The 12,352-nt window shown below is 28.0% G+C and overlaps 2 protein-coding genes across 2 annotated transcripts; one reads left to right on the top strand and one right to left on the bottom strand.

Annotated features, from left to right (window-relative positions):
* Window positions 1-320: 320 nt before the first annotated feature.
* Window positions 321-1,059, top strand: LOC140919625 (Bowman-Birk type proteinase inhibitor-like). The gene has a single exon (XM_073366216.1). It carries the CDS (start codon window positions 385-387, stop codon window positions 655-657), a length of 273 nt encoding a protein of 90 aa, XP_073222317.1. The 5' UTR covers window positions 321-384; the 3' UTR covers window positions 658-1,059.
* Window positions 1,060-1,120: 61 nt separating this feature from the next.
* On the bottom strand, window positions 1,121-6,720 carry LOC101501455 (serine/threonine-protein kinase BSK3-like). The gene is made up of 11 exons (XM_004492665.4): window positions 6,256-6,720; window positions 5,392-5,616; window positions 5,063-5,283; window positions 4,604-4,739; window positions 4,032-4,165; window positions 3,855-3,960; window positions 3,646-3,731; window positions 3,333-3,521; window positions 2,659-2,814; window positions 2,357-2,470; window positions 1,121-1,792 (listed from the first exon to the last, which is right to left on the bottom strand). Exons 2-11 carry the CDS (start codon window positions 5,471-5,473, stop codon window positions 1,544-1,546), a joined length of 1,473 nt encoding a protein of 490 aa, XP_004492722.1. The 5' UTR covers window positions 5,474-5,616; window positions 6,256-6,720; the 3' UTR covers window positions 1,121-1,543.
* Window positions 6,721-12,352: the final 5,632 nt, after the last annotated feature.

Raw genomic sequence — 12,352 nt, 5'->3', positions numbered from 1 at the left:
ATATAATATTAGAGATTAACTATTATACACTGTTAATATAAAAAAAAATTATATTATCAACATATCACAAATATTCGTAGGTATAACTTCAAAAATAATTATTGTATAAGTTAAATATTTTAAATTATTTAATTATTATAATACATTGACGATATAAAAATTGTTTACAATAAAAATGCATACAAATATTAAATTCATATTATTATTAAAAATGGGAGTACATAAGACAGATTTTTTGGTCAGAAACGAAGTTAGACATTATCACTAGTTAACCGCCCTCATTCTAATTTAATATATCTATAAATAGAGTAATGCATTAGTACAATATGTACATTAATTAAAGAAAGAAAAAGATATCAAACTTAAAGAGAGAGAGAAAAAAATATGGAGTTGAAGATGAAAGTGGTTTTGTTACTTTTAATCTTGGGTTTTGCCACAACTATTATTGATGCTCGTTTTGATTCAAACTCTCACATTAGTCAAGTGGTTTCCAATGGTAAGGATAAGGATGTTGGTTACTATGTCAAATCAACAACATGTACACCATGTTGTGATAATTGTAGTTGCACAAAATCAATTCCTCCTCAATGTAGATGTACAGATGTTAAACCAACTTGTCACTCAGCTTGCAAGTCTTGTAGGTGTTTTGAGACATGATATCACTGACTTTTGCTATGAACCATGTAACTCAACAATAGCTAAGGTTCATTAAGAGTTAATGAGACAAGTTATTTTTAATACTATGATGTTAAACAAACTCATTTAGGCTTTGTTTTCCACTAGAAGAATGAATAATTAGAATAAAACCTATTTGGACATGCAGTTTGTTTGCCTCAAACACTGTTGTGCCAAAATGTTTATAATTTCCTTTGAAATGTTGGCAAAATGTTTGTTTTTAATTAATTTCCTCCTTGATATGATTTTAATTAATTAGTTTTGTAGTTGGCAATACAAACTACAATTTGTAGGATTCACAAAGTGATGCTATGGGAGAATGGAGTGTAGTGGGTATAAGTGTCAATTTTATAAATTTACTATTTATTGGTTCAGCTCGTATAATGGAATGTGTACCACAATTACATTCACAGTGCCACAAGATGCATGTTAGTAAAAAAGAAAATACACAATTTGGTCTCTTGTTTCTATAATCAGCACATAAGAAAGAAAACAGCAAATAATGTCATGTAATGTATTCCAACAACACATCATTGGCAATGAACAACATAACTTTTCATTATCACATTTTTTCCTGTTGAGGAAACACATAAATACTAGGATGAGGTTCATGCTTCTATTCATAATCCAATCATAGTAGAACCAAACCAACATCCAAGCCTACCCTATTAAAAAGGGGGAGGGTGTTACTGTTACCAACACTCATCCAATCATTGTTTTCTTCAAACACAGCATGACACTCAAACATTAACTTTTTTTGGTGGGGATGAATATATTGTGTATCCACAAGATGAAATTTGTAAACAATGCAGTAGGGTCATCATGATGCAGAAAACACAATCAGCAATAAACCTTTTGTACAAACTCTTCACTTTTTTCCTGTATTTCGTTTGGCTTCAAGTGTTGTTCCCTCCATAAGCGCGACTTGAGCTTCGCTCTCCATCCCTAGTCCAGCCAAAGAAACAGATTGAAGATAAGACGCAATGTGCCATAGAGGGGAAATTACTTGTGCTTGCATCGCATCGTTCATTGCTTCCTGAGGCATGTCGTTGATGAGATAACACAAGCTGCGACGCGCATGGACAGTTGGCGAAACCATTGTTCCAACATCAATGAACTACATGTGAAACAGTCAACTCTCATTAAACAGATTAACTAAAAAGAACCAAACCAAATGTCAAATATAACTTCTAAATAGGAAGGATCCAAGAGTTCTACTGAAATGCTTCCTTCATTGACTTGATACACAATCAAATATAAGAATCAATTACTTTATTATCATACCAACCGCATAAGCATATTGATGCATAATTCTAGTCAGAAATCAAAAGAATTATTTGTCATTGTGAAAAGCTCGCATCAAACTACAACTGTAGAAGAGTTATTCTAAAATATATTGACAAGAGATCTATTTTTTATCATGCAAAAAGTTTAGAACAATGTATTAAAATCAAACTAGCAATCAAACCAGAGAGACTTCTGAGTCATGATTCAACTGCTTTAAACTGCTTGAACCAGGACGAAATCGTAGATGAACCACTCAAATAATCGAACCATTGATAGTGCTGATTCACAGTTCAACCGATTGATCAATTCAGTTCCATTCGGTTTTTAAAATATTGATTTAGAATACAAAAATAGCTGCCGATTTTCCAAAAGTCCAATACCAAAAGAAATCTACCTGCGTGTAGCACTCTATTGCTAGTTTTAAGTCTTTCTGCCGGAAAGCAGCATCCCCTTTTTGCTTACAATTTAGCGAGTCTTGCATTTGATCAGTCCACATTTGGAAAGATAACTGCAGTGTCAGGGAAGATAACTCACGAGTTAGCATCGAAAATAATAAACGATAATATATCATTTCATAGTTTGCGTGAGTAAATATATTGCACCTTAAATTAATAACCAATTAAGAAATACAAGAATTAGTAAAGAATCTAATATTGGAAGAAATATATTAAAAGGAATGTAGAAATTGATTAAAACCTCGTTTGCCACTCCTTCGTCATCTTTATAGCCAATATTTTCGAGAACTTCATGTATAGCAGTCAAGTCCTTTCTTGAACATGCGTCACCAAGTGGCGACAAGGAAGCAACAGTAGTGGCACTATTTTGGATACCCATCAATGAGTGAGAAGGAACCTAGAAAGAAATTTGTAGGAATGAATTTTGGTAAGACAAAATAATAAGGAGTGGAACTTCAAAGCTTGATTAGTTTGTGTTCTGTTGTCATGAATGTCATTCATGTGTGCACCAAGATACCCAAGTAGAAATGTAGAAAACATGCTGCATTTTCAGTATGAAAATTGTAATTTTTGTTTCAATTTTGAGAAAATTCAGTAGTCACATTTTGTCTTTGCCTTGACACTAAAGAAGAGCCTAAGTAGTGGCATTTTTCAATTTTACTACGAGGAAGCTACATAGCACCGACACTTCAGACTATAGATGTGTCCAATGTTTGACATGTGTCGATATCTAACACTGACACGACACAACAACATGTATTACATTCAATAACTTTCATTTTCATAAGTTATTACAAGTGTCAGTGTCGTGTTTGGTGGTCATGTATGTGTTAGTGCTTCATAGTTAGGAAGCGATGTTTTGCTAATAATAGTAGTAATAATAATAATAATAGTAGTATTAGTAGAAAGCCACACCTCTGTTTCTTTCTGCAGAGGAGCTAAAGCAGCCACTAATGATTTTGTATTAGGCCGTTCTCTAGGTTCATACTGTAAACATCGAGATGCCAAGCGCACCAACTCAGTTCCATCATCCTCAGAAAATTGTCCTTCCAAACAAGAATCTGTTAGCATCTGAAGATTTCTGTCGCGAATCAAATCAAGGGCCTGCTCCAAAAATTTTGAAATTAGCTATGCAAGTTTATAAATATGGATCTAAATGAGAAACATAGCGTCAAATTTACGCTATCTTCAACTTCGCAATGGTAAATATTTATATCATTTGACTTACATGACTTGGGGGGATATGCTTCCCACTAAGAAGGTCAAGCAAAAGAGTGCCAAAGCTATATATTACACTTTCCGGTGTTACTCGCCCTACAGAACAAACAAGACTTATGACTCAATAACTTGATGCAACAACTTCGAAATTCTAAATAAATCACAACTTTTTGCATACAAATTTAAATAAAACCATAACAGCAACGAAATATGGCACACCGGTTCTGAGATACTCTGGAGGGGTAAATGCCAAATTTGTGCTATAACTTTTACCATCTCTACTATTCTTCATAAGGCCAAAACTTGAAAGTCTAGGATTACCATCCTGTAAATTTTAACATATCATTTATATTAATCAAATAATGTTAAACTTATAAAAAAAAGTACAAAGCTTACTTCATCAAATAGAACTCTATATGCATTAAGGTCGTGATAGAGGCCACGTCCGTTGCTTGTACAGTATTCTAGAGCTTCTGCGAGATGTAGAACAACTCTGAGTCGCATTGCCCATTTCATCGGTTGTGCATCCCCTGATATAGACATATATACCACTTCAACAATACAATCATGACAATGTATCAAAGAAAACATGTTTTGTTTAGAGTTTGGATGCCGCAGAATAAGTTCTGGCTTTTTCAAAATTAAAAGTAAATAAGAATTGCTTCATCCTTACAAGATCAATTTTCACGTTTTCAAATTATTTCGTTTTGTAAATTTAGTAATAGTTAATTCTACTTATCTTACATATATTGATAATTTAGCACTTCAAAATATGAACCTTCCTTAAAATATCCAAACAAGTTTTTCTCTTCAAATCAATTTTCCAACAATCCATTCTTACAAGAGCTTTCTCTTCATAAATAATCTCCAAAATCTATGCCAAACACACAGAAGTCAATATATTTTACTGTGTTACTATTTCCTTCCAAAATAAAAAAGGATGATATATGCATGAAATGAGCTATTACAGTGGAAAAGGTGTTTTGCAAGAGTTTCATTGGGCATGTATTCGGCCACAAGCAACCTCTCATCGCCTTCACAACAACAACCAAGCAGATTTGCCAATCTTTGGTTACGAAGCTGACCAACTGATCTAGCTTCCTCCTACAATTACGAAAAATTGTTTCGATTAATTGAAAGTGAAAAGGACAGATTCAAATGAAACTATACTAGCACAACTTTGTGCACTAGCTTCAGAAAAATAATCAAACCTAACCATTTTAATAACTATTATGAATCCAACTGTGATAGCAAATTTATATCGCCTTTTAATCACTAAACACAAGCACATCACACATTGCCATCAACAACTTTTCAAGCTCGAAACTTTGTTTTGTGTAGTTCAAGGTCTTGATTCGTGAACACGAGAATTGAAAGTTTAAGCGTATGTTTGAAGAAGTCATTGAAAAAGAAAGGATAATATTTACCAAAAACTGTTGAGTATCAGGCCAAGCACTTCTATTAAACCTCTTAACAACAATCCTCGTTTGATTCTCCATCTTCCCTTTATAAACAACATTTGGAGCCTTTTCACCGTGTTCAGATACTATATTCTCAACATTAAAACCAGATGTTGCATTATTAAGTTGCTCCAACGTAAATTCACGAAATGCACGACCATTATTGGCCTCAATTCTGTCCTCATTCTCTGCAACAAACAATCACAATAAACAAAAATCAAGTACCAATGATAGTTTACTCAGCACAACAGAATGTACTAACAGCATTAACATATCGCTTTTACGGTTTTACCTACCGGCATTAGGAACTTCAAGAGTAGATGCCTTAACGTGGGAGTCGACACAACATGGCACGAGGCTGGAGCACTGAATCCCCATTTTCAAACACTTAAATCAAATCCAAATCAACAAAAAACCTCTTCCACTTCTAATGATGTGCTTTTTATATCAAACACCATCAAACTCGAAAATGGGACTATACCAAAGCTCATATAACAGTAATATCTTGCAGCCACAAATGCCTGAAAATCATATCAGAAAGCTTTGTTAAAGTAAAGATAAAAGGAAAAACCAGCAAAAAAAAGTTCCTATCGCGGTACACGTCCGGGTACTATAGTATGTTGAGTATCACGGTATGTTCAACTCTTAATGAGTTAAAGACTTGGTCCTTGATCGCTTCTAAATAGCTAAAATAGATTCATTCATAGATTCTGCACTAAATTTTCACGTGGCATAAACATCACTAACCTTCTGCAAGAATTAAAGAGAGAACAAACATGAACAATGCAAAACTACTTCATTTAAGAAAAATGAAAGATACTCTTTTTCCTTTATGGGGTGAATGATGATCTCATATTCTTTCTTACAATCACAATAACCTCAATTCAAATAATCTTAAATGCCACAACCTAAAAACTAGTAATCTTAGCATTTAAAGACCCTTTCCCCTAAAAAAAAACATAAATCAACATTTAACCAAAGTGGGGCAAATCATAAAGGCTAAATATTAAACTTCTTTATGATAGCTTAGTATCTCATAATCACTTTGCATAACTTTTTTAGTCAACTCAATATCTTTAGGTACTAAATATTTAACTTCCAACATTAATAAACACTGAATAAAGCACCACTTTTTCAAACTACCCAAAAAGCTACTTCACCTTTTTAAGCTTCTTCTTCTTCTCCTATGACTGAGGAAAAAAGTTGATCCACCTGAAGCTGATAAAAAAAGTATCTTTTTTTATTTATTTATTTTTCCTTCTTTTTCTCGATCAAATCAATAGCTTTACAAGATCCACATTTTCGCCATAGAAAATTAAAAACACAAGTTTTGCAATATGCAAAGTTCGAGTCTTTTCCTCGATTCAATCAAACCCAAGTTTTCATTTTCCTCACAAAATCAATAATTTTTGCCTTTTCATAGAAACCAACAATTCTTCAACCCAAATAAAATGAAATGTTAAAACCCAATTTTTTTCAAAGGAAAAATTGTAAACTTTGAACAAAATCAGTTGAGAAGAAATGAAACTCAGCTGAATTGAAGATTGGTATGAATAGGCAAAAAGTTGAATGAAGAAGATAGGGGTGATGGGGCTAAGCCTAGGCTTATGAAATTTCTTTTATTCATCTTTCCATTTTGGCATAAACTATGTAATAAATTTTAATTATAAAAAAACTATAAATAAATAAGCAAAATGTTTTTTGTGGTTTTTAATTTAATTTCAGATAATAATATAAAATAATTTTTTATATCTTAAAATATCAATAATAATATTTCAGAATTTATGTAAAAAAATTATAATATTATTGATATTTAAATATATAAATAATCAAATTATTATTTAAAATTAAATAAATAATTAAATTAGAAAGAAAAAATTAAAATTTTTATAAATTAATTTTAGGAATTGAAAAAAATATTTTATCAAATAAACAAACTAATTATTTTTATTTTGAATGAATCGATATCGATTGTACTATTATCATAAAAAAAAAAAAAAGAATATCCGTGTACTATTTCATATTCTTTTAAGAAAAAATCTTGAGATATGTCTCAAAAATGAGTTATCAATTAAGAAATGCAATTTTCTTTAAGATAATAAATAAATTAATATTTTTATCACAAAAAAAATCAGATTTTTATATTTAAAAATTTAATATTAAATTGTATAAAAAAATAATTATATATTTTTCTTAAATTAGCTTTTATTCATGTATATTGTAAGAATTGAAAGAAAAAATAATAATAGTTAAGTCTATAATAAAAAAAAATAATTAATATTTTACTGATATTATAAAATAATATATAATATTTTATTAAAATAACTTTTTTTACCAAATGAAAATGACTTTTTTGCATAAGACAGATATTTTTTCTTTGACATCCATAACACAGAGATATTACCCCAAAGCTTACAGATTAAATTTTTTGGAATTTGTTGATAATTTATCGACATAATTGTTTGTGAAATAATGATAATAATTTAAAATGCTTTACTTTTTGAAATTCCACCGGCAATGTATTTTGGATGATTTTATTTATTGGGTATAATTGGGCTTATAAAGAAAGTCAAATCACGCACATTCAGCCAATAATTGAGTTAATGTGTACTTATGCATACACTACTATTTTTCAATAAATTAAAAGATACTCAGAAAGAACAACTACTTGTTTTAGGATTATCCAACAGGATTTATGCATAGTTTACGACAAACTTGTATTAGATTTTTTTTTATAATAGATAAGATAAGGTCAATGTATTTTAAATGTATTTAATTGAAAAGATCAAATTATAAATTGTAAAAAAAGTCTTTAAAATTTATTGAATTAACTTATTTAAATAAATATAAATAATTATTATTCTTATTATTAATATTATTATGATAATATTATTAATATTATGAACTATATGTAAATTGTAAATTTGACAATTCTTAGGAATTTAATCATATTATTCTAAGTTAGTTTTTTATTCGTAAATATGTTATAATAAAATAGATTTTAAATGTAATATATTATAAATTCAAATTCTTTAAAATTATATGTTAAATCTCAAAAAAACTATTTAATTTTATTGAACTATTAATTTGTTTATATATAAATCATATTAGTTTGTTAATCTGTTGAAAAACATATCTAATTACTTATTTAAAAATGTTAATATAAAATAAATTTTTAAAAAGATTAATAGGTTATCGTAAATTTTAGACTCAAACCTAAAAAAACTTTATAACAGTTTTGTAAAGTCTAATTCAAACTCAAGCCATTTCGCAAATATTAAATTGATTATTTGATTTTTTTTTCAAACCCTCTAATCCTTATAAAAAAGTTGATTGAGTAATTTAGAATTCCGACAAGCAAAAAGTAAAATATAATCAAATTTCATTTTAGTTAAAATTGGAATTCAATACATTCGATCAATTCAATTTTTAGATCGGAATTTAAATTTTAGAGATGAATTTTGATAATAGGGAATTCTCATGTGCAGAGACTAACAATTTCAGAATAGAGTATGGTGCAAAGAGAAGATAATTCTAGAGATAGTTTTAGAGAGAATATTGTATTTCTTAAAAATAGTGAATGATTCATTCATTGGAACTTTGGTATAGGCATGAATACTTACAAGTTACAATAAGGAGAATATTGTAACAACTTACCACTGCACCTTTGTCAGCTCAAAACATAAAACAAAATGAAAATACTAAGGAACATTACATAAATATTGTAACAATCTTTAACGTTTTTGAGGTCAATCATTTAGTTTATTAGTTTATACTTATACTATGAATCAATTGTTAAACACTCACATTGCAATTAATTTCAGCAAAAAAAAAATTATTAATGTTAATTACAATTTATTTCCTTTTGTCCTTGTGGAAAAATACGAAAGAACATGATCATTGAAATTGAAATATATTTTTACATAAAAAGGACTATATCAAAAGCTTTCTATTTCTTTACCGTAAAAAAGAAATAAATATTTAGATATATATATATACATTCTTTTTATAAAATTGACATATATAGTCCATTTATGATTTATTTTTTAAAACATATTTAAGATTAGTTAATTAGCTACATTACATGGAATCCTTTTCAACCTAATCATGCTTCTTTTTGGCATAGAAAACTTTGCTTGAAGCTAGCTGTCTTGCTTTAAGGACTATGACAAAATTATTGTGCATAACAACAACACATGCAACGTTTCTTGTTCATGAATATCCAAAAAGCTAGTTTTTTTTATTGTATATTTTTTATTAAAAAGTATTTCCAATAAAAGAATTAAAAATAACAACAACAACCACCAAAACAAGTTGACACTCATGAAACCACATCAAAATATTTTATTATATTTTAAAATTTGAATTCAGTTGGTTTTACTCTTCTAATACCTATTAATTATCATTTATTTAGTATTTAGGGTGTATTCGATTCTATTCTATGGTGACAACAATTGAATGATTTTGATAAATATAAATCCAAAGTAAACTAATTTATATTTAAATATATTTATATAAAACTAAATTAAATGTTAAATTCAAATAAAAAATCAATTATAGAGATAAAAACTATAAAATTATAACTTAAAGTCAAATAATCAAATTTATTTTAAAATATATTCTACTTGACAACATATATAAAAATCAAGATATCTAGAATTAACTTTGCATGCTTCAAAAATAAATCAAATATTGGCTTAATATATCATTATTAGGGTGTAAATGTACTCCACATGTGTAACAACCATCTAACATATACCTCGTTGAGGTGTTGACTAAAAACCTTGTAACAAAACTTTGTTTAACCCTCCCAACCTACTCGTCTCCATCTTGTTATGTTCTCTTTAATTTCTTCACTGAAAGAAGAAAGAAGATTATTGTAAGCCTATAATAAATGGACACGATAGTTAAATAAAGAAGGTTGGGCAAATTATACTATCATTATCTACGAAGAACATATGAAATATATGTGGGGCCATCCTAGCCATCTTAATAATAATAAATAAAATAGAGTATAATGCCAAGGAATAAAAGTAGGTAGTTAGTGAGATGATTATTTTATTATTTGATATAAAAGAAAATGAATAGGAAGTGAAAGAAAAGAAAAATATAAATTCAATGAATGATATATATAAATATCTTTACATAAAAAAAATATGATATATAACAAATCTATCAATATTAATGTGTAATATATTTTAATAATATTTGTAAGTTATCATATATAGGTTATAAATTATAATATAGGGTATCACCATATTATTTATTTAAAGAAATTTCTGAATCACGAGTCGAATCTGCTGCTGCGTAAAAACCTTCAATCAACAGACAGATATCTTGAACGATAAAAAATAAATAAAAACAGAGTGATGACAGAAGTTAATGGAGAAGGACAAACTGAAATTGAATCCTATGATAGTAATAGTATCATGAGTCCAATCGTTCATTACTAGTTTTGTTGGCCAACAAACAAACTCCGTTCCTGCTTATTCCAAAATATGAGGAAGGGGCCGAAACTAAATAATGGAGTAATCATTCTTTATTTTTCTTTTTCGATTTTTAAATATTTTAAGTTTAATTGTAGTTTTACCCCTCTATTTTAACTGAACTGTAAAAGTAGTCATTTTATTTTATTTTTCTTCAGTTTTGATCTCTAAATAGAATTTTAGTCCAAAACTTGATAAAGTATCATTTTTTTGCGTTTATTTAAGTCACATCATGTCTTAAGATCTCGTGGTGCAACAATTGTACCTGAAATTTATTATTATAAATAGTGTGGTGTGACTTGAAAAAATAAAACTTCATCAAGTTTTGGATCAAAATTCTGTTTAAGAGACCAAAATTATGGAGAAATAAAATGAAATACTACTTTTACAATTCAACTGAAACAGGGAGATCAAAATTATAATTAAACTAATATATTATAAAACTAAAAAAAGGGAATTGGATAAACATACACATTTGATCTACATAGACAACCACAATATCTTCATTTTCTTTTGTTTATTACAATATCATATTTTGTAACAAAATATGTTTAGATTTAATTAAGAAATGAAATGATAATATGTTTTCGAGGTTTGGAGATTGGAGAGATAACATGTTCAAATTCTCCATCTTAAGTGTTTAGTCTTATAAAACAACTTTATAAGAATAGAGATGATCTTTGTATAAAATATATTCAATATTTTTTTAATTCATATAAAACTATGAAATTTCACGTTTAATTTTTATAAAAACTTAGTTATTTTTATTTTGCATTTTAATTTTATATTTTTGAGGAATTAAAAGTATAAGTTTTTGAAAATAAAGATTCAAAGTGAATAAAAAAAAATTATATATTAAAATATTACAAATTTTTTATAAGGATTAAAAATCAAATTTTAAATTTAAAGGATTTAAAAGCTATTTAACTTATTAAAAATTTAGAGAAAAAAAATTATTATTTATAATGGTATTATTAATTAACATTTTACAACTGATTCATACAAAATTTAAAAGTTGTTCTTAACTTACAATATCAAACTTTTACAAATAAATAGACACATAAAAAAAAATAGTTACATTTAAATTGGTGCTCTATTCACATCTTAATTATATGAAATAAAATATTGTTTGATATTTAATTTATTTACAAATTTATAAAACAAAAACATTATTTGATACAATAAAAATCAACAAAACAAAAATATAAAATAAACTTAAGCAACAAAACTCTCTTCATACTTGTCATATAGAACACTTAACATTTCATATCGTTCACTAAAATAATGTCTCAACCTACTTGCATTGAAGAGTAAAATACTACCATTTATTCCATGAAGATGATAGATAAGAATATGAAATCATTTGGGTGGAGGATTTCATACAAGCTTTGATGGTAGAATTAACGCATGCTCTTTGATGCACAACAATATTTCATAACTGTTTAAAGTATTTAAATAGACAAGTAAATCTGTAAATATCCAACTAGTGATATTTGTAAAATTCCAAGATCTTCTTGGTCTTGGCTGGAAGAATTTACTTGTTATGTCTTATGTTTTATTCACTACGCGAAAAACTGCATTTTACAGCGCTTTTTTTAATCCATTTACAACGTTTTTTCAAAACAAAAAAAAAAAGCGTTGTGGAATCGAGCGCTGTAAAAGATTCAACAGCGCTTTTAAAAAAGCGCTATAAAACATGTAAATATAACGCGCGCTTGTTATGCACATTTTACAGCGCTTTTTCAAAAAAACGTTGTAAAATGCACACCCA

The sequence above is a fragment of the Cicer arietinum genome, chromosome 3 (assembly GCF_000331145.2).
Source record: "Cicer arietinum cultivar CDC Frontier isolate Library 1 chromosome 3, Cicar.CDCFrontier_v2.0, whole genome shotgun sequence".
Taxonomy (NCBI): Eukaryota; Viridiplantae; Streptophyta; class Magnoliopsida; order Fabales; family Fabaceae; genus Cicer; species Cicer arietinum.
Note: the sequence above shows the minus strand (reverse complement) of the source record. Positions and strands in the feature narration are given on the sequence as shown.

Bases quoted from the DNA above. Each gene is read 5' to 3' on its own strand.
- LOC140919625 (XM_073366216.1), top strand. From the start codon at position 385: ATGGAGTTGAAGATGAAAGTGGTTTTGTTACTTTTAATCTTGGGTTTT.
- LOC101501455 (XM_004492665.4), bottom strand. From the start codon at position 5,473: ATGGGGATTCAGTGCTCCAGCCTCGTGCCATGTTGTGTCGACTCCCAC. The intron at 4,740-5,062 runs GTAAATATTATC...TCGTAATTGTAG, and splicing joins CTGATACTCAACAGTTTTTG to GAGGAAGCTAGATCAGTTGG. The intron at 1,793-2,356 runs GTAGATTTCTTT...TTTCACATGTAG, and splicing joins CAATAGAGTGCTACACGCAG to TTCATTGATGTTGGAACAAT.